Consider the following 21,758-nt stretch of genomic DNA (forward strand, 5'->3'; position numbering starts at 1 on the left):
CTGGTTAGATTAACTGCCCGCCGTTACATAATTGAAATACTGTTGAAAAACGGCGTTAAATCCAAATTCTAACACGACCAGCAAAATAACCTACATACATGTAGAGCAAAATCTATCTCGGGTTATTCTGCAATAAACCACTCGCGTGCAATGACATCATCCAATATAGGTGCGTAGTACGGTCGCAAAAACTATATTTTCTAACTCTTTTGATACTAGTATGTCGTGTTAGAATCGAAATAATAAGTTCCCAAGTGTGATTTATCGGAGAATAACCCGACTTTTTCGTTCTTATACGAAACAATATATCACTCAGGCCTGCGGCCCTCGTGATATATTCTTTCGCATAAGAATTTAAAACTCTGGTTATTCTACGATAAACCACGTTTGGGAACTTATTATGTCTTAAACAACCAACCAACCAACCTAATTAACGTAACATGCATTCATGGTATAGAAGTATTGATTTTTGAATATTTGATAAGCTTTATTTCTGCCACGAGATAGCGAGGTTTGAGATAAAGAAATACTTGTACCCTGGAGATACGGGTGACCTTAAACTGGGTAGTTAGTTACAACTTAATGTCAATAGCTGACCGAAGTGAACATCAGGAAGTTAAAATTTATCTAAAATTTATAAGTGAGAATAAATTTGATATCAAAGTGGATATCTCCCTCCTGTAAGTGATTTTTCATTAGTTGTTGCCTTTAATCACTAAGCTTGATCAAAAACCAATGATTTATTCGTATTATTTTAAGGACACATGTATTAGTTATCAGGCAGTATTAATTTGTAAATAAGTGTGAGTAATATATGAACTGTCAACTACTTAAAACATGGATTTATAGATGTTCAGTCTTTTTAGGATGGGCCTTAGAGCTTAGTTCAAATTATTTTCTTTTCTTTTTCTCAAAACAAAATTAACAACTTGTTTAAATGTTTGAAATCAACAGTTCTTAAATTACAGAAATTGCATGAAAATTTCAGACTGTTTCTGTGTAATGTCGTCTGTATAACTGCATTAAAGTTATATAATAAATACATGTATATCCATATGACTTTTAAAACCTGCCATTAGCCGTTAAAGGATTTGGAGGCTCGTCCGGGATTTTAAACATTTTCAATTCTTTTTTTGAAACTCTTCGGCGAAATTTTACAAAATAAGTGTGTAAAAACTCCGATTCAGGGTACGGTACTCATTACCACCAGCATCAATATATCATTTGACATTGATAAGTTTGTGGCTGAGCCATCCAAGGAGATGATCAAGTTAGCTAGGAAAGCTGATGTACTTCTAATTGCCAAGCATTATAAAAGTTCTGGTGTAAAAATTTCAATGCTCAAACAAGAAATTAAGAATAAAATTGTTCAGTATTTCAAGGATGAAAACATTTTTCATTTTTCTGCTAAGACATTTATTGTAGAAACGCACTCTGAATTAAAACTAAATGAAATGTAGTTAAAGGTGGATTTTGAAAAAAAATAATAGAAGAAGAAAAGTTGGAGTCTTCTATTACATAGTGTTTTCATTTGCAAAGCCCGCAAAATGTATACACAGTTGTCTATAGAACAAAGCTAAGATTATGACTAATAAAGTTTCCTTCAACAAACCGAAAACTTTCAACAAGAAATGCTATTTTCACAAATTACTTCTAGGCTCTCATCTGGTAATTATCCCAATACAGAAAGTTCTCAAAATCAAAATTTACAGGTAATAAACCTGCTGAAATACCCGTTTCTCTACCTAGTTGCGGTATTTGCAAGATACCAAGACACATTAACTCCAAATGTTTCTCTCTAAAGAGTAAGCAGGAAAGAGACCTAAAGGCCGTACCTCTCTGAAATCTAAGCCCCCAGTTTTGTACTTAATTAATACTGTTATAGAGGTCAATGAGAACAATTCTGATTCTATCATGAGCCATTTATATCTAATGGTCCTGTTTCATTTATTAGTGATTCTGGCCAGTGTACTCCTGTTAATATTTTAATGGATACTAGAGCTTTTCAAACTCCTTTTCGTGCAGATGTCCTGCCTTTTTCTGAGAGGATTTGTTCTGGTACAAATGATATTTTACAAAGGGTGGATTGTGGCTATGTTTTTGCACCCCTCCATAATATCTTTTTAACCGCAGATGTGGTTAATGGCCCTGTGACCGTGGGTATTTAACCTGACTTACCATTTTAAGGTGTCCATTTACTATTAGGAAATGACCTAGCTGAAATAAAGGTAGTGGTAAATCTACTTTTAAGTGATATACCTTGTTTGTATAAAAAAAAAACATGATCCACTTGAGCAGCAAATTCCTGACCTTTTGCAATCTTGTGCAGTTACCCGTTCTATGGCTAAGAAAGTCATTGAAAGTGTTCTTGAAACATTTTATTCTGAGACAGATAATTCTGTCTCTTCATATCTGTATGTGAAACTAATAGACTCTGAAAACGTATCTGATTATTTTCTTTTCAATGACTAATGTCATAACTCGCTGTCAATGTCACAGCATTTCATTGTTGTTTCATTGAAGTAAAAAAGGGTTTACACGGCCCTGTCTGCAATTTTATTAAACATGGGATTTTAATGAGAAAATTGCGGCTACCAGATTGTGGTCCCAAAATTTTATCGTCAGGATATTCTTACCCTGGCTCATGAAACGCCCATATTAGGTTATTGTGGTGTAAATAAAACATACCACAAGATCTTAAATTATTTTATTGGCCTAATTCAAAAACTAATGTGTCACATTTTGTAGGTCTCGTCATACATGTCAAATAATAGGCAAACCGAATCAGAAAATACCCAAGGCACATGTTCAGCCAATATCCGCATTTGATGAACCTTTCAGTATGATTATAGTGGATTGTGTTGGTTCCTTGTCTAAACTTAAATCAGGGAACCAGTATGAGGCAATTGGAAAATTAGTTTATCAAAATGAGAATTTTGTAAATCTTGTGTTATTTTCCTAGTTCATGTTGTAGAACAGGGTCAAGTAAAACCCACTGATGCTAAGATTGGATCAATATCTGATTTTCCAGTTCCAACCTTTACAACTTTGCGTTTTCTCGGTATGGCTGGATATTATAAAAAAAATTCAAAATGTATATGGAATCATAAAAAATATCAAAAAAAAAAAATATAAAAAAAATTGAAGGCTGTACTCCTGAGTCAACAAATTGCACAAGTTTGTGGGAAAAAAAAACAACGTTTAATAAGAAACATTTAAGTTAGCAGTAGATGTTAATGATATTTGGTGCTGGTGGGGTATTGCTCTGGAATTAATCAACCTGACTGTTATTTCTCAAAGAAGTTTAATAAACATCAGGGAAATTACTTTATTATTGAAAAAAGGATGTGCAGCTCTTATTTTGGCAATTCAGTGTTTTGTAGTATATTTAGGTGCGGCCATGTGCTATTCTGTTGTTGTCTTCAGTGTCTTTATAATTCTGTCACTTTCATTAACAAAATGAAAAATAAGAATCAGAGATTAAATCAAGTCCAAGAGTCTAACTTGGATTATTCCACATATTAAGGGCAAAGATAATCTTACACCAGATGCCCTATTAAGGAGTTGAAGCAAGTGCTTTGCACTTTATAAAAGTAAATGTTATTTAGTATATATGTGTTATATTTATAAATATGATGTACTGAAGCATTCAATTTCTTTTTCGTGTATTATGTATGTTTCTTATGAATTATAAAGTTTTTTTATTTATTATATAAACTTTCTTTTCCTTTTTGCGGGGAGGTGTTACATGTATGTACATGTCATTTACCATTAGGCTTTACTTTATTGATAACTCATTGTTTACTGACCTAATTTTGAAATATCATTATGTCAATAAGTTATTTCTATTCTATTGTGTTCCAGAATGTTCTACTACAATACTGATTAACAGGGTGTTACATTTGTTTTAAAGTCTGGATTTTTCTTGATTTTTCCAGAATCGTCTTTTTACTCTTGGTGATACTTTAATGCGAAGCTGTCTGAGGATAGGGGACAACCTAGTTTATGATATTATTGAAAAAAGAAATCCTGTTTTTCTTAATAAACAAGAACTCGTAGAACACGAAATCCGTCCCCTTTAATGCATTCGGTAATTGCACAAGGAACAGAAATTATTTGGTCACTGTGCACAAAAGTTCTACTGTTCTTGGTCAAAGTGATCTTAACCTATAACCTATTGACCTCAAAATCAATAGGAGTCATCTGCTGATAAAACTCCCTATTAAATTTCGTGATTCTAGGCCCAAACTTTCTAAAGTTATCATCCAGACACACTTTAAATGTTCCAGGTCACTGTGACCTTGACCTTTGACCTACTGACCTCAATATCAAAAGTGGGTCATTTGGTCATGACCAACTTCCATATAAACTTTCATGATCCAAGGCCCAGTGGTTCTTGAGTTATCATCCAGAAACCATTTAACTGTTCTGGGTCATTGCGTCCTTGACCTTAGACCTACTGATCTCAAGATCAACAGTTGTCATCTGCTGAATATGTCAACCATCTTACGAACTTTCATGATCCTTGACCAAAGCGTTCTTGAGTTATCATCCGGAAACCGTTAAAATGTTCCTGGTCACTGTGACCTTGACCTTTGACCTACAAACCTCAAAATCAATATGGGTCATTTGCTTGTCACGACCAACTTTCTTATCAACTTTCATGGTCATAGCCTTAAGTGTTCTTGAGTTATCATCCAGAAACGGTTTAACTGTTCTGGGTCACTGTGACCTTGTCCTTTGACTTACTGATCTTAAAATCAATAGGGGTCATCTGTAGGTTATGACCAAAATTTTTATTAACTTTCATGATTCTAGACAAAAGCGTTCTTGAGTTATTATCCGGAAATGGATTGGTCTACATACCGACCGACAGACAGACCGACCGACATCTGCAAAACAATATACCCCTCCTCCTTCGAAGCGAGGCTTGAAAATATTACCAGTTTGGACATATAACAATTTAAGATAATCATACATTAGGCAAAAAAATAATGTTTAGTTTCTCAGGCCCCGTCGCATACGATTTTGACCCGCCGCATTTTAATTTTTTATCAAAGAAAAATTGACGAAATTCGCGAAAAGAGAAAATTCAACAAAAAGTGAGGATGAAGGAACGAAAATAAGTGAGTACGAATAAATCGTCAACAATGGTTACTCTGTTCATCTCGGTTAATAGGCGTTTGGTGTTCTGTTTATTCTATAAGCGTACGTACTTCATATATTCTAAAGGAAAGTAGTAGTGCACAGTTTTTATTTCACAATGGACCATATTATAATACTATTAAAATAATAAAAAATTACTACAAAATTCAAGTTGAATCACATTGAGAACAATTATATAAAAGAAGTGCTTGTTTAATATGGGTCATATGGTTTCAGTGTTTTACGCTCGTTTTTAACATTATTTCAGTTATATCAGGCGGTCAGTTCACCTAACCATCACTCCTAGGAAAGACCAGTACTAGACCCTAAAGTCCGTAAGCAACTGCCTACTTCTCACAACAAGAATTCTAGTCAGTAGCAGGGCTCGAACCTACGACCCGGTTTCAGTCAGAGATTCCAGAGATTTCAAGCCCAGGACTGTATCCCCTACACCACGAACCCGGGCTTAATAGGAGCTGCCGGACATGGGTTGAATCTGCCAACATTCCACCATAGTGTTCCTATCAACACAAACTGAAAAACATCATCAAACATATTATATACAAACTTTCATTGCGCTTTCATTCCAGTTTCTTTTAATAGATTTGTTTTAGCTCAGTTGCCACGTAGAGACAATGTGAGCTTTCATGATCATGTTTGGTTTGTCGTCAATTTCGTCTTGTGTCCATGCTTCAACAATTTCTTGTTTAATATATATAATAATTTTCTCAGAATATATTGAGTGCCAAATGCACCCTTCAGAACAAGTATTGTTCTTGTAAATTGTTATCTACACAAGATGCAATGTCTTTAAGTGTGTTAAAAAATAAATGTTCATCACTGGATTTCAAATAAAACGGACAATGTCGTTAATAATAATAAAAATAAATTTTATAATATCCGAACTTCTTCATTAAATATTGCAGAAAAGTGGCATGAGAAACTAAACAATATTTTTTTGCCTTAACAGTGTGGATTTGAAGAAAACATATGAGCCATGCCATGAGAAAATCAACATAGTGGGTTTGCGGCCAGCATGGATCCAGACCAGCCTGCGCATCCGCGCAGTCTGGTTAGGATCCATGCTGTTCGCTAACAGTTTCTCCAATTCCAATAGGCTTTAAAAGCGAACAGCATAGAGCCTGACCAGACTGCATGGATGCGCAGACTGGTCTGGATCCATGCTGGTCGCAAACCCACTATGTTGGTTTTCTCATGGCACGGCTCAATTATATATGAAGAGATGATTTATATTCTTTGGTTATACAATTGTACTAAATTCAGTTTGGACTGTTGTGAAATAATGATTGGATTTAAATTTGACCAAGACAGGATTTGGACTATTCTTGCATATTAGGTCGGACAACCCTAATTAACATTTTTAAGATATTTGAATTGTTACTTGTTATAATAATCTTTGTTATTGTTAATACTTGCTGCTTTGTTTTTCTGTTACTTTATGTATTTTAAGTGGCAATAATAGACAGTTCCGGGTTTTGTCGATAAATTTCATCCAAATCCCCCTCTATTGTTATTCTATTCATACCAAGGTCAAGTGCTCACAAGCGGTATCACAAACAAAACGCATGTGATCTATTGTGTAAAGTAGGTCAATCGTATTTGAGAGTCCCGATTGGACAGTCTGTTTTATGTAAACATTAATGATTGACAGTTTTGGGTCCGTCCATTTTTACCAAAATAGTGTACACACCCTGTTTATGGAACCTTCTAGAAAACTAAAGTCTATAATGTCGTGTTGACATATATGATGTCTCAAAACTAGGACAGGCTTTACAGCAAACAGTAAAATGAGTCATCAGTACAAAAATGTAAGAAAGTAAACAAAATGGGGAATGACATACATAACACAGCCACACAGTATGAAATGGGCATTATGAATCTTTAGGTAAATATTGCAAAACTCGTATCTGATTATGCTTTTTATTTGCTTCAGATATGAAAACCTAACCATGAACAAAAAAGGCTGCATTATCATCTGTATTACCCTAAACATCGTTACATCCGACAGTAATAAAACTTTGTTCATCGTCTTTATTTAAAGATATTATATCCTAATCTTCACTAAGATATTCACCATAACGTATATAAACCTAGATAAATCTCATAAAAATATCTAACTTGGCTGAATATATGACGTAGTGTTATTTGGAGCGGAATCGTAGTTAAAGGTCATAATTAAGTGGCAGTTCAAAAACATAACGTGTTGCAGTTTGGCGTGTGGTACGTATATTTCAAACCTAACTTACAGTATTGTTTATACAAACAAAAATATATTCTTCTTGTGATAATGACCATGTTAATGTGTTTATTTATGCCCCTTCCCCCAACCCGCCACTGGGGGAGACATTTTTTTGGCCCTGTCAGTTCGTCCGTCACACTTATTCTGATCAATAACTGTAGAACCATTTGTTATAGAACTTTCAAACTTCATATTGTGGTAGGACTTGTAGAGTAGACGACGCCTATTGTTTTTGGGATCACTCAATCTAAGGTCAAGTTTACAGGGACCTGGACATGGAAAACCATTTCCAATGAATAACTTGGGAACTACTTGACCCAGATTGTTGAAACTTAACAAGAAGATTGGATATGCTGAATAGATGACCCCTATTGATTTTGGGGTTACTCTGTGAAAGGTAAATGTCACAGGGGCTGATCATTGAAAACCATTGCCGATCAATAACCTAAGAACAACTTGACTCAGAGTGTTGACACTTCATAGGACGATTGGACTTGCAGATTAGATGACCCCTATTAATACTGGGGTCACTCTATTAAAGGTCAAGTCAATGTCACCGGGACCAGATAATTGAAATACATTTCCGATCAATAACTTGAGAAACATTTGACCCAGAACCTTCAATCTTTACAGAATGATAGGACTTACAGAGTAGATTACCCATATAGTCTTTGGGGTCACTTCATCTAAGGTCGAGGGCACAGGGGCCATCTGCCTGTCACACTTCATTTTCGATCAATAACTGGAGAACCGGAGAACCATTTAATCTAGAACCTTCAAACTTCATTGAGAGATAGTGCTTACAAAGTATATGTCAAGGTCACAGGAGCCTGAACACGGAAAACCGTTTCAATAACTTGAGAACCTCTTGACCCATAATTCTAAAACTTAATTTCGTGACTGAAAATGTAGAGTAGATGACTCCTATTGATTTTCGGATCACTTGATCCAAGTTCAAGGTCACAGGGGCAAGACATTCGAAAACCATTTCTGATCAATAACTTGAGAACCATTTGACCCAGAACCTTCAAACTTCACAGAGTGATAGGACATACAAAGTGAATGAGCCCTATTGATTTTTGGGTCACTTGAGCTAAGGTCAAGTTCTCAGGGGCCTTAACATGGAGAGCTAATTCCGCTCAATAACTTAAGAACCACATGGCGCAGGATGTTGAAACTTCATAGGATGATTGGATATGCAGAGTAGATTTACCCAAATGGTTTTGGGGTCACTCTATCAAAGGTCACAGGGGTCAAGTAATTGAAAACTGTTCAAATCAATAACCTGAGAACCGCTAGGCCCAGAATGTTGAATCTTCCTTCGATGACTGGACATGCCGAGTAGATGATCCCTATTGCAGCTAACGAATGGTGTCTCTTGGACTTTTGCTCCTGTCCCCTATTGATTTCTTGCTTATTACTGCTATGCATTGGGAGAGACATACGCTTTTCCACAAAAGCATCTTCTAGTTAAAACGATTAGCTGCATTAAAAAAGACAAAACATCAAATCCTTGTAAAATTAAACTTAAAGTGATGTCGTAAAGTGCAAATAAATAGACAAAAACGGACTTCTTCACCGTACGGCTTGGACATTGTAAAGGGAATAATTCCACCAAACTATGATTTTCTTAGTATACATATGGTAATAAAAACAGACGTAACATTTACACAAAAAACGTGATTTTATATTTATAAGCTATACATGCAAACTTTCTTCCATCGCCTTTGAAATTACTTGTTTTATCCCAATAAATGTCTTTCGATACAATCGCGAAACACCGGGCCACTGTATTGACACATCCACCGCAGTATACATTGTGCGCTTGTTGCACCATCTTGACAAACCCTTATTTTTTATTGTGATTGACTGATATCTTTTTATGAGTCAGCGGACAACTTTGACCTTACTGTAAAATCAGAATAGTCGGGTTTTCAAAGCTTTCAAGCTTGATGGGTGTAGGAATTCCTAATATAATATGATGTTTTAGGCGTCGTAAAGTAACCCACTTTTATTTATTCATGTTTTGTTCATTTCGAGAATTTACACAAAATGTTTATACATAGTGAGAATGCTTCACAGAAAGAAATACAACCAAATATTCGTGTTTGGAAGTAAAAGAATTTTAGGTAAACTTTGATGACTATGAAACATGAAAATGTATTCACGCAAGAAACGCCTGATCGTTGATGGATCATGAATAAAATCGTAAATATCTCAAAAATAACTTTTTGTATTTTGGGCAATGAAAGAACTCAAAGATTGTAGTTCAAAATCTGAATTTTGATCTTCAAGCTGGCTCGATATTCATGTTAAGCTCAAAATTCAACTTTTGCAAAATCTGAATTTCGATCTCCGAGCTGGCTCAAAATTCAATCGTTTCTCGAAATTCAGTTTTGAATTTCGATCTTCGAGCTGACTCGAAATTTATTTTCAGCTCGAAATTCAACTTTTTCAAAACATGATTTTTCGATCTTCGAGCTGGCTCGAAATTCAAGTCCAGCCCGAAATTCAACTTTTTTATTGTGAATTTTGATCTTCGAGCTGGCTAGAAGTTCAAAGTTAGTACGATATTTGATGATGATTTTCGATTTTCGAGCTGTCTCGAAGATCAAACCTCGCCAGAAATTTAATTCCGATTTTCGTTCTTCTGTGCGAGTGCCAACTTCTCGACGCTCATACATCTTACAATACTTACTATGCAATAATTTGAACATAACTTAAGAAAACATAATCAATTGATATCTTGTTTATGTACTTTATGGGATAACAGGTTATTGCACTTGGTATTTGAGGATAAGGTCACTGTGCCCTGATAAACGTTTTCTGCAAATTGAATGTTAAAACTATTGATTTTTGGATATTTGACAAGCATAAGTATCAGCCAATATTTATACAGACCATTGCAGTCTAATATATTGCTACGTCGTAGTTGTACATGGTTTTTGTAAAATTATAGGAGTTACTTGTTTATCTTTAAATATGGGTCGCGTTTGTATTTTTTAAATAAATAGTGACAGCTGACATGACAGGAACACCTGGAAGTTAAATTTATTTGATATATGTGACAATTAATTTTATATCAAGGTGGACGTCAGTGGTGTTTCATTACCCTTTGCCTCATTCACTAAGATTTACTAATGAACAGTCGTGTATTTAAATTTTAAAAGCTTTCTTTGGTGACGTGTATCAAACAAAAACCAAGCAAAACAAGAATTCCCTCCGAACTGAAAAAATGTTTGCGGCCCCGAAACATCCCTTTTTATTTCATTTTAAAGATATCCCTTTAAACAGAAAACCCTTCATTTTGAAAACCGAAGAAGTTCTAAACTTAGAAACCAAACGCTCTTTAAGCCGACTTGACTATTGCCACTTGCTTTCTATCATTTATTAGTTGAAATTCTATTTTTTTTTTACACTTGTCAATATAAACTTAAAGTAGTTTTACAAGATCAGCAAGATTCTGTAGTCATCGGGTTTCTAGGCAATTGTCCCACTTTCTATGCTATGTAGCATACTTTCCTCAGACGAAACCCCTTTAATTCAATCTGAAAAACTCTGGCCCGGCCGTTCTTCCGTTAAGAGCTCCACCCCATCTTATATATTTTATTATATGTCCTTTGATTCTAAAATAGGTGGCAAACACTTGGTCCAAACTGGCCACATCATACATATTTAGAAGGAATGCTCATTATTTACTATATTAAAATAAACAAATATATTACCAAACATTATGTTTTTTATTGTTTTCAGATATAACCCCCCAACCATGAACAAAAGCGGATGCATCATCATAAGTGTTGCCCTGTGCATCTTTGTATCCAACGGTAACGAAACAGTATTTTTCTCCTTTCTTTAGAGTATCTTTAACTAAAATATTTTATCACAAGAGGTTGATTTAAATTTAGGTTATCCTCGTGATAATAATTAATTTGACTCAGTGTGTTTGTGAAACGAATCATACTCTAGTAACAACCGTCTTACTAACAAATCTTTTTTACTGGCATTGCAAAATGCCCAAGCGCTTACTTACACATTTCAGTGTTTAGTATTTCGAATCTAACATGTAATACTGTTTATAAATGCATAAAAATAAGTTTTTGTTTTGAATATTTTAAAAGATACTGTGTAGCAATTTTTCATATTTTCAAATATGACATTTGATCTATACATATATGAATTAAAAATGTCCAACAAAATAAGTTATGTATTTTTGAAACTGAACGGTAAAGTAAGGTCGAGTAGAAAAATTCTGACCTGTCACAGGGCGGTATAGATATTTCGGGTATGTTTATATCTGAATTACTTAAACTATTTTTCCCGATTTTTGCTTAGAAATGATTGGACTTTTGTTCTCATAAAGCTTACAACGAATGAAAGATAAATTGCATGACCCTTTAGTGGTAAATGTTATAAACTGTGAGAATTTACAGGTTTTTTCTATCAGTATAATTAACACTGACATTGTTTGTACTTCTTATTACAGTGGATGCCGTCTGTGATCTACAGCCAGCATATGCCATAGCAGAAACAGCGCCAAATGGTTTGTATTATTACCTGCATATAAGGTGTCGAAAAATATAAACCTGAACGTAGTTCTCTCAGCGAAATAATGAAATTCTAGGGATAACAGTTTCTGGACAGTTTGATGGTATTTACGATGACAGCTGAACAGTTTGTTTTGTATTAACATTGAAGGTCATTGATTGGGAAGTTAGCAAATCTTTGGTCGTCTCATCGAAATTTATCGTCAGTGGTTTAGCGGTTTCATTGAGAGGTAACATCAGTGTTCCGGCAGTTACACCGGCAGTAACTCTGAAAATTAAGAGGTCAGTTTTCCAGCGGTTGCATCGAAAGTTAAAGCTAACTTTTCGACAGTCCGTTTTTCAGCTGTCACATGTATATCGAAAGAAGCAATCAGTTTTTCATCAGTTAAGTTGAAAGGTTTCATTGCTGTTTTGGCAGTCACACTGAAAATAGATGTCAGTTTTTCGATAGTTACATTGACAGACGGTGAAATCTGTAAAAAGTCTGGAAGTCATATTTAAGAAGTAATATATCTCATTTTGTGATTTGTCGTTGAATAAAATTATTGTTTGAGTTCAGATGCGAAAAGATATAATAATACGCATCTGAACAACAAACAATGATTTTATTCAAGAGCAAATCACTATATGAGGTGTATAATTTCGATTCTAACACGTAACCAAGAATTTTTAGGTACCTGTACATCCTTGACGACATCCATTAAATATTTGCCTATTTTCTGTTGGTTTTTTCCATTGCGCCGCTACTCCGTTTGACGCTATGGCGTTATAATAGTGACGTCAGAAAAATGAATTGTTGCTTAATAACACACAGTTTTCAGCCTTCTTCATTTAATAGGAAAATGAAACGAGTCGTGAAGAATGAAATTTAACGTCAGTTTTAGCAGTTAAATTAAAGTTAACAATAGATTTTTGTCAGTTACACTGAAAGTTAAAGTCAGTCTTTCGGCAGTTACATTTAAAAGAAGTAGTATGCCATAAAACTTTATTGTGGGAAGCAGATGGGAGAATTCGCATCAACATTTACAACAAAATAATCGTGTGTTCATGTTCATTCTTGTGAACGATAACATAAAATGGGCCTCAAATTTGATGGTTTGGTAATGCTAAAATAATGAGTAAGTTACCACTGAAACAAAATATTGTTGCATATAAGTGACGTCATAAACGTTAGTGCCAGTAACTGAGCAAATTATTTTCGTCTTTCTTTATTATGCCCCCCTTTGAAAAAGGAGGGGTATATTGTTTTGCAGATGTCGGTCGGTAGGTCGGTCGGTCTGTCGGTCGGTCGGAATGTAGACCTATCTGTTTCCGGATGATAACTCAAGAACGCTTGGGCCTAGGATCATGAAACTTGATAGGGAGGTTGGTCATCACCAGTAGATGACCCCTATTGATTTTGAGGTCTGTATGTCAAAGGTCAAGGTCACAGTGACCCTGAATAGTAAAACGGTTTCCGGATGATAACTCAAGAACACTTGGGCCTAGGATCATGGAAATTGATAGAGAGGTTGGTAATGACCAGCAGATGACCCCTATTGATTTTGAGGTCAGTATGTTAAAGGTCAAGGTCACAGTGACCCTGAACAGTAAAATGGTTTCCGGATGATAACTCAAGAACACTTGGGCCTAGGATCATGAAAGTTGATAGGGAGGTTGGTAATGACCAGCAGATGACCCCTATTGATTTTGAGGTCAGTATGTTAAAGGTCAAGGTCACAGTGACCCTGAACAGTAAAACAGTTTCCGGATGATAACTCAAGAACGCTTAGACCTAGGGTCACGAAAATTGATAGGGAGGTTGATCATGACCAGCAGGTGACTCCAATTGATTTTTAGGTCAGTATGTCAAAGGTCAAGGTCACAGTGACCAGGAACAGTAAAATGGTTTCCAGGCAATAACTCAAGAACGCTTTGGCCTAGTGTCAGGAAAATTGATAGTTAGGTAGGCCATGACCAGAAAATGACCCCTATTGATTTTGAGGTCATTAGGTCAAAGGTCAAGGTCACATTGGCCAGGAAATGTTAAATGGTTTCTGATCTTCTTGTCCAAAACCATAGGGCCTAGGGCTTTGATATTTGGTATGTAGCAAAATCTAGTGGTCCTCTACCAGGATTGTTCAGATTATTTCCCTGGGGTCAAATATGGCCCCACCCGTAGGGTCACATGGTTTATATAGACTTAATATAGGAAAAAACTTTGAAAAACCTCTTGTCCAAAACCACAGGGCCTAGGGCTTTGATATTTTGTATATGACATCATCTAGTGATCTTCTACTAAGATTATTCAAATTATTCCCCTAGGGTCAAATATGGCTCCGCCCTTGGGGTCACATGGTTTACATATACGTCTATAGGGAAAAACTTCGAAAATCTTCTTGTCCAAACCGCAAAGTCTATGGCTTTGGTATTTTGTAATGTAGCGTCATTTAGTGGTTCTCTACCAAGTTTGTTCAAGTTATTCCTCTCGGGTCAAATATGGCCCTGCCTCAGGGGTCAAATGGTTCATATAGACTTATATAGGGAAAAACTTAGAATCTTCATGTCCATAACTTACATCATTCAAATTTGGACCACATGTATAGTTTTGAGTGGCAAGATTAACCTTGACATGAGTTGACCTTGATCTTGACCTAGTGACCTACTTTCACATTTCTGTACCTACAGCCTTCAAATTTGGACCACATGCATAGGTTTGTGTACTGAAAAAAACTTTGACCTTGTTATTGACCTAGTGACCTACTTTCACATTTTTGAAGGTACAGGTTTCAAATTTGGACCACATGCATAGGTTTGTGTACTGAAAAAAACTTTGACCTTGTTATTGACCTTTTTTGTTCCAAAATAAAATTTGACCTTGATTTTGACCTAGTGACCTAGTTTCACATTTCTCAAGCTACAGCCTTCAAATTTGAACCACAAACGTACTTTTGTGTACTGAAATGAACTTTGATCTTGAGATTGACCTAGTGACCTACTTTCACATTTCTGAAGGTACAGGCTTCAAATTTGGACCACTTGCATAGTTTTATGTTCCGAAATAAAATTTGACCTTGATTTTGACCTAGTGACCTACTTTCACATTTCTCAAGCTACCTTCAAATTTGAACCACATGCATAGTTTTGTGTACTGAAATGAACTTTGATCTTAAGATTGACCTAATGACCTACTTTCACATTTTTGAAGGTACAGGCTTCAAATTTGGACTGCTTGCATATTTTTGTGTTCTGAATTGAAATTTTACATTGATTTTTATCTATTACCTGCTATCACATTTCTCAAGCTACAGCCTCCAAACTTGAAGCACATGCATAGTTCTGTTTACCGAAATGAACTTTACCTTGAAATTGATCTAGTGACCTGCTTTCACATTTCTCAAGCCACCGCTTTCAAATTTGGACCACATACACATTGTTTTGTACCTAAATGAAATTTGACCTTGATTTTGACCTTGAGCTAGTCTTGAAATTTGGAACATTCAAAAATGGCTCAGTGGATGGCGCCAAGATCAATCTGTAATCTCTTGTTAGGTTAATAGGTTAAAGGTCAAGGTCAGATTAAACCAGAATGATAGTACTTTTGTTTACACTGAGCATATAATTTCTGTTCCTTGTGCAATTACTAACTGCATCAAGGGGGGCATTTCGTTTTCGACGAGCTCTTGTTTAATCTAACTTTAAACAGCCAGTATTTGCCGAAAAATATTTCGTGAGTTTTCCGTTTTAAATAAAGACCAACATTTTTCGGTTTTTAGCCACATATAGAAATATCATACGGAACGTAAGAAAATGGATATTGGTAACTGATTTTTATATGGAAACAGTCGGGTGCAAGATTAATTATAATTAAATTTGTAATAACCATTTTTTTCCGTTTTCTTTGATCATTTGTACTTACATACTAAAAACTACACATCCGGTATCATGGCGGAGTAGTATCTCTGTTTTTCCGGACTTCTGTTTTGCAAAATTATCAGTGAATACTGCAAGTAAGAAGTGATACGAAAGTGATATATATACAAATGTACATGTGTTTGTGTTAGGTGTACTATTGGACTTCTGGACTATAGAAATGCAAAGGTGAACATTTATTGACATTATTTCCTGTTACAGGAAATACACCTATAATTTCACCTGTGTCATGCATTCATTTGGTGATCAGCGTTGTACCTAATTCCTATTTCAATATTATGCAATAGAAAATCAATGACCTACCAACAGCGCTAAAAATTTAGAGTATACTAAGCGAAAGAAGTAGCGTGACATGAATAACTCACTAATCGAGACTGTTGAAACACCGCCGAAAGTAATAAAAGACAATTATCATCTCCTTACAATCCGGATGATCTTTAGAAAGCAAGGGCACTATCTTTCACGCCTCAGATATGGAGGGATCCGATACCACAGAAAACGTCATGGATCTTAGTCTGCAAGACGAGACAGTCAAGATAAGTGACATTTTAAAGGGTTCATTTGAATCTTAGCTCTCCAGTCTTGTCGGTGGTGTACCCCATGACCTTCGTCACAAAATAGAATCTTTAGAAACTGAAAACATACAACTGAAAGCCAAGGTACAGACTTTGGAAACAACACTTGATCAGGTCAATGACCGACAAGATAAGGCTGAACAATATAGTCGCCGCAACAATCTCCGGCCCTCTGGCATCAACGAATCAGATGATGAATCCGCGGACCAGAAAATCATCGACATTGTAAAGGCGATAGGCTCAGACCTGATTCTAGATGAAATAGACAGGTCGCACATGTTCGGTAAGCCAAAGTCGTCTACAGAGATATTCGCCACTTGACCGCTTGCCCGCAAACCTCGGGACATTATCATCAGATTTGCCAGTTACCGCGCGCGGAACAAGCTTCTGAAGCTTAAACCCAAACTTAAAGACGCAGGGTATGCTGGCGTGTATCTCAATGAGGATCTGACACATACGCGCAATGATCTACACTTCCTAGCACGGGGCCTACTTAAAAACGGACGTGTCAATAGTTTCTGGATATCAGACCTGGTGATCACCATACCGGAAGCAAAAAAGACCTTGACACCTTCAAACTGAAGCATGGTATTACTGACTAAATTACGTAGGCGTTATTTTATTCGCATAGTATATCTTGTAGTTTTGACAGTGAATGTGGCTTCATTTGTTTTGTCCTTATGTGTTGGCTTTGAGTGTGTGTGTGTGTGTTGTTCGTTTTGTCCTGATGTGTAAGCTTTGAGTGTGTGTGTGTGTGTGGTGCACGCTTTTGCGTGCTGGGGGGTTCGTTTTGAGGAGGCTGCGCTTTTGGTGCATGGCATTCCCTGTTTGATATTTTTCTTTGTTTTTAACGTTTTCATTGAAAATCTATTCACACTTGTTGGTGACAGGACAACGTAAACTCATGTTGTTTTCCATGGACGATTACCTTGTAAAAACCGGCATACATTATTTATAATTAATTAGAATTGATATATTACTAATATTACTATCACGCTCAGAAATGCACTAAATATTTCATTGTTTTGTATTTGATGTTGAAGAGTACATATGCGTTCTGTACAAAACCTGTCGATTACTAACTTGTCATACACTTAATGAATAACCTTGCCTTACAAAATCAGTACGTGAATAAATATGTGTACTAATTTTCTAGTATATAGGTTGATTTCGTGCAAACTGAAGTTGAGAAAGACTTGTCCAATTTTGAAATTGCTTTTATCAAATCTAGTACTATTTTTGATTACACGAACACGTTGTTGCAATACTTCATACTAGTTCGTCAGTTAGAAGTAGCTTTTGAGCCATTTAAAGTCAAGAGGTTATTTAAATCTAGTATAAAACCTAGGCTGCCTTATTTTATCTTTTTCAAAGGATATATTTATTAATTACTTTAATGTAAGAGTAAAATTGAACAATCATTGCAGTGCGTTGTATACGGCAGCAAGTTTTATATTAGTCTACATTGTGTTCTACATAGACGACAAATGCACTTTTAGTCAACATAATGTCTTAAAATTATAGTTAAGAATATAGGAACTTCTGATAGGTACTGATGCCGGTGTTTTACATGACTGTATGAACTTTTACGTCGGCATGATTTGCAATTAGTTTCGAAATTGTAACAGGAGTACATGAACATGTTGATATTTGCGGAGCAACTATGCTGTTCAGTTCGCAATAAATATTTATTTAGATGATAAAATACTGTTTATTGATACCAGTGACTGATCTGCGAACTCAACGTGGTATTCTTATATTGGTTTTCGCTTGATTTTATTAATTAGAAGTGTCCGACGTGTTGGTTTTTCTATTTATAAGATCTAGAATACTATTTTAGACACACTCAGGGGCTACACAACAAATCTGTTAATCATGAATATGCAGACATAATATTCAAAAACGTACATCTATTTTTGTAAAGTTATCGTAATAACCTACTGGTTATATATCTTTGGCTGTTATATCTGTATGACACGTTCTACGTTAGTACGCACGCAATTTGGTATATATTATGTCAAACATCAGGCTTCCCTGTTTGATATTTGTCTTTGGTTTTTTTCCTTACAAATCATTAAGTATTGTATTACTTTGTAAAAGTTTCCTTAGTTGCTGACCCTTTCAGCCAAGCCTCACTCGTTTTCACTGTCCAATTGTTGTTGTTCTAAAACTAGACAAACCTAAACACATCTCATTTAACCGCAAGATTTGGCTGTATGACAGAGGTAACTACGACGAATACAGAGCCAAGCTCCAAGCAACTAGTTGGGGACTCAGATGGACAGTTATGACCTTGAAAAAGTTACTCAAGACATAACCGAGAGTATCTTATCAGCTGCATCAGAAACTATACCAAATAAAGTAGTAACCGTCTGACTAAATAACATTCCATGGCTAAACACAAAATTACGTAATCTCATTAGAAAACGCAATAAGATATATAAAAAAGCAAAAAAGTCCAACACAGTTGAATCGTGGGCTAAATTTAGGCACGTACGTAACGAGGTGACTAATCAGATACACAACGCAAAATTAGACTATCAAAATAAATTAACTGAAAAGGTTAAACATCCAATATTTCAGCTAAGTTTTGGTTCAAAACAGCAAAACAACTTACACACAAACAAACATCCCAAACTATCCCAACCTTTTACGAAAGCAACATGGAAGCGTCAATAGACCAAGAAAAAGTAGCTCTTCAACCAGTACTTCTGCTCACAGTCTACCATTGACAACCAAGATTGCCCCTTACCACCTAGCCGAATGTTAATCGATTCATCTTTTTCTAATATTACTGTCACTCCCCAGGATGTAAAAGTTGCTCTTACTCTTATAGACCCATCTAAAGCCAGTAGTTCAGACCTTGTCAGTCCAAAACTTTTCCGCGAAGGCGCAACAGCACTATCCGAATCACTTTCTAAATTCTTTAACAAACTATTGATGGAGTCTTACTTTCCACATCCTTGGAAACTTGGAAATGTCACACCATTATTCAAAAAGTCAGATCCATCAAGCAAGATCATGGAGCGCTGTGTTCATAAATATCTTTACAACTACTTTGTCAACAGCCATCCAGCTGGCTTACGGAAGGTCGGTGGTTCTACCCAGGTGCCCGCTCTTGATGAAATAATGCACGGAGGGGCACCTGGGGTCTTCCTCCACCATTAAAGCTGGAAAGTCGCCATATGACCTATCATGTGTCGGTGCGACGTTAAATCCAACAAAAAAAAATTGTCAACAATAACCTCCTCACGACTTTTCAATTTTGTTTTATTAAGGGCGACTCCACCGTCATCCAACTTGCATCTATTTACAATGATATTTGCCGGACCCTTGATGAAGGAAAGGAAGTGCGTGCAGTATTCTGCGATATTTCTAAAGCCTTTGACCGGGTGTGGCATCGTAGTCTACTACAGAAACTGTCTTCACTGGGTATAAATGGTTCACTTATTCAGTGGATTTCTTCCTATCTGTCGTCAAGCAAACAACGTGTCGTCTATGCAAATGCATCTTCTAGCTGGTCCCAGATTAATGCAGGCGTCTCTCAAGAGTCCATACAAGGACCTCTTCTGTTTCTGACCTCTATCAACGACATTCGTCTTTTTGCTGAGTCTCTACATGCTAGTTGAAAATCCCAATCATGCATCAACTGCTTTAAACTCAGATCTCCAAAGTATTCATTCTTGGTCTGAGTCCTGGTTAGTATCTTTCAATCCATCTCAAAGACCGAATCCATGGTCTTCTTACGTAAACTTTCCAAACCACACCATCCAATGTTATTTATGAACAACGCAGCAATCAAAGAAGTAACTAGTCATAAATATCTCGTACTGACTTTCCCAATCGACTTGAAGTGGTCATCCCATATTTCCAATATACTTAAAAAGATAATAGGTAAGGGTAGATTTCTTGGAAGCACTGAGCACTAAAAACAAAGCCACGCATTGCAAAGTAGGCCCACAACAAAAAGAAACTGTAACGGAAAAATATTACAAACGGGTTGCTTCAAAAAGCTAACAAGTACATATAAATTTATGCCAAATAAGATAGAGGGGGAAGATAAACACACAACCACATCAAACTTACTAACATAGAAAAACAGACAAGTAAGATACAAGAACACTGCAGGGCACCGCTTTAGAGACACACGCACACAAACGCACACTGACAAGCAGGAAAAAACAATCGTGCACCGCCCCAGGACCCCGGCAGCCAAAATAGAGAGGGCACGAAAACCAACTCCTAGTAAAGCGGGAGGGAACGCCAAAATACGCGGGAGCGCAAATGCAAGGGGAAAGGAGGGGGCGAAAGGGGGAGTAAGGAGAAGGAGGAAAAATAACGCTTACAACCAACAAGACAACATACGCAACAGAAAATACAAGACAGACAGAAAACCAGTTGAAAACAGGGGCACCGCCTTGGAACAGTCAGTGACCTATATAAAGGAAACAGGGGGATTAAACGCGTATAGGGCATGCCAACCTCGCATTTACCTTATTTTCAACTAGTTAGACAACACAATGTAAATAAAATCCCCGCTGGGAAAGGCTCTATTATTAGCGAAAAAATACCAGATTAATTAATAAGTAAAACATAAAAATAAGGTAATCTAAGGTATAATTACACCGATGTACTCAACAACTTGTCTGAAGTCAGAGCACCAAGAGCCTTACTTTTAAGGGCTCGACTAAGAAAGCTGCAAGACTAAATTCAACTCCCTCCGTCCTTTGTATGTAGGATTTAGGAGAAAAGCATCATGGAGTCTGTTCTAGGTGCTTCCGAGGGATCTACTTTTCAGATTTTATTTACTTTACAACAGCGGGTGTTAAGTGCTGTGTGGCGGCCATAAAAAGTCGCCCCGACTTCATCTCAGTGTTGTTATATTTTCTGGTCCTTCGGGAGCATTGATTTCAACTCATTTAGATTTGAAGATTGAATACTGCTTAAGCCGGTGCTAGGGGGGCGTGGGCAGTGTTGCATTTTCCATTACTGCTCATGAACAGACTCAGTCAAACCGAGTCTGCAATTTTCACTGTTTGCCTTGTTCTCGGTGCTTCCGAGGGATCTACTTTTCAGATTTTTTTTTTACACTTTATTAGTCACCGCACCACCAAATAGGAAAGCGTAGCGATTAACTGTAGAGGGGCCAATCACTAAACATGCACTGTGCTTCACGATTTTTGCATCGTATCCGCTTTTGATAAACTTTTTAACAAATTTTACAAATATCTGATTAAAATAAGGACTATGTTTAATTTTCCGAATTTTATAAACTACATCTCCATAGTATTCCGGGTGTGTAAGTACAAGTTTTAAAAG

General features: G+C 36.2%; 1 protein-coding gene across 1 annotated transcript in view; it reads left to right on the top strand.

The window, feature by feature from the left end:
* The first annotated feature begins 582 nt into the window (after nt 1-582).
* LOC128549176 (uncharacterized) overlaps nt 583-21,758 on the top strand; it is a 32,536-nt gene continuing 11,360 nt past the window's right edge. Inside the window, exons 1-3 of the mRNA XM_053525669.1 lie at nt 583-680; nt 11,159-11,232; nt 11,892-11,948. Of these exons, the coding sequence (XP_053381644.1) occupies nt 583-680; nt 11,159-11,232; nt 11,892-11,948 (229 nt within the window). The remainder of the gene's footprint in view (nt 681-11,158; nt 11,233-11,891; nt 11,949-21,758) is intronic.

This window comes from Mercenaria mercenaria, chromosome 2 (assembly GCF_021730395.1).
Source record: "Mercenaria mercenaria strain notata chromosome 2, MADL_Memer_1, whole genome shotgun sequence".
NCBI lineage: Eukaryota > Metazoa > Mollusca > Bivalvia > Venerida > Veneridae > Mercenaria > Mercenaria mercenaria.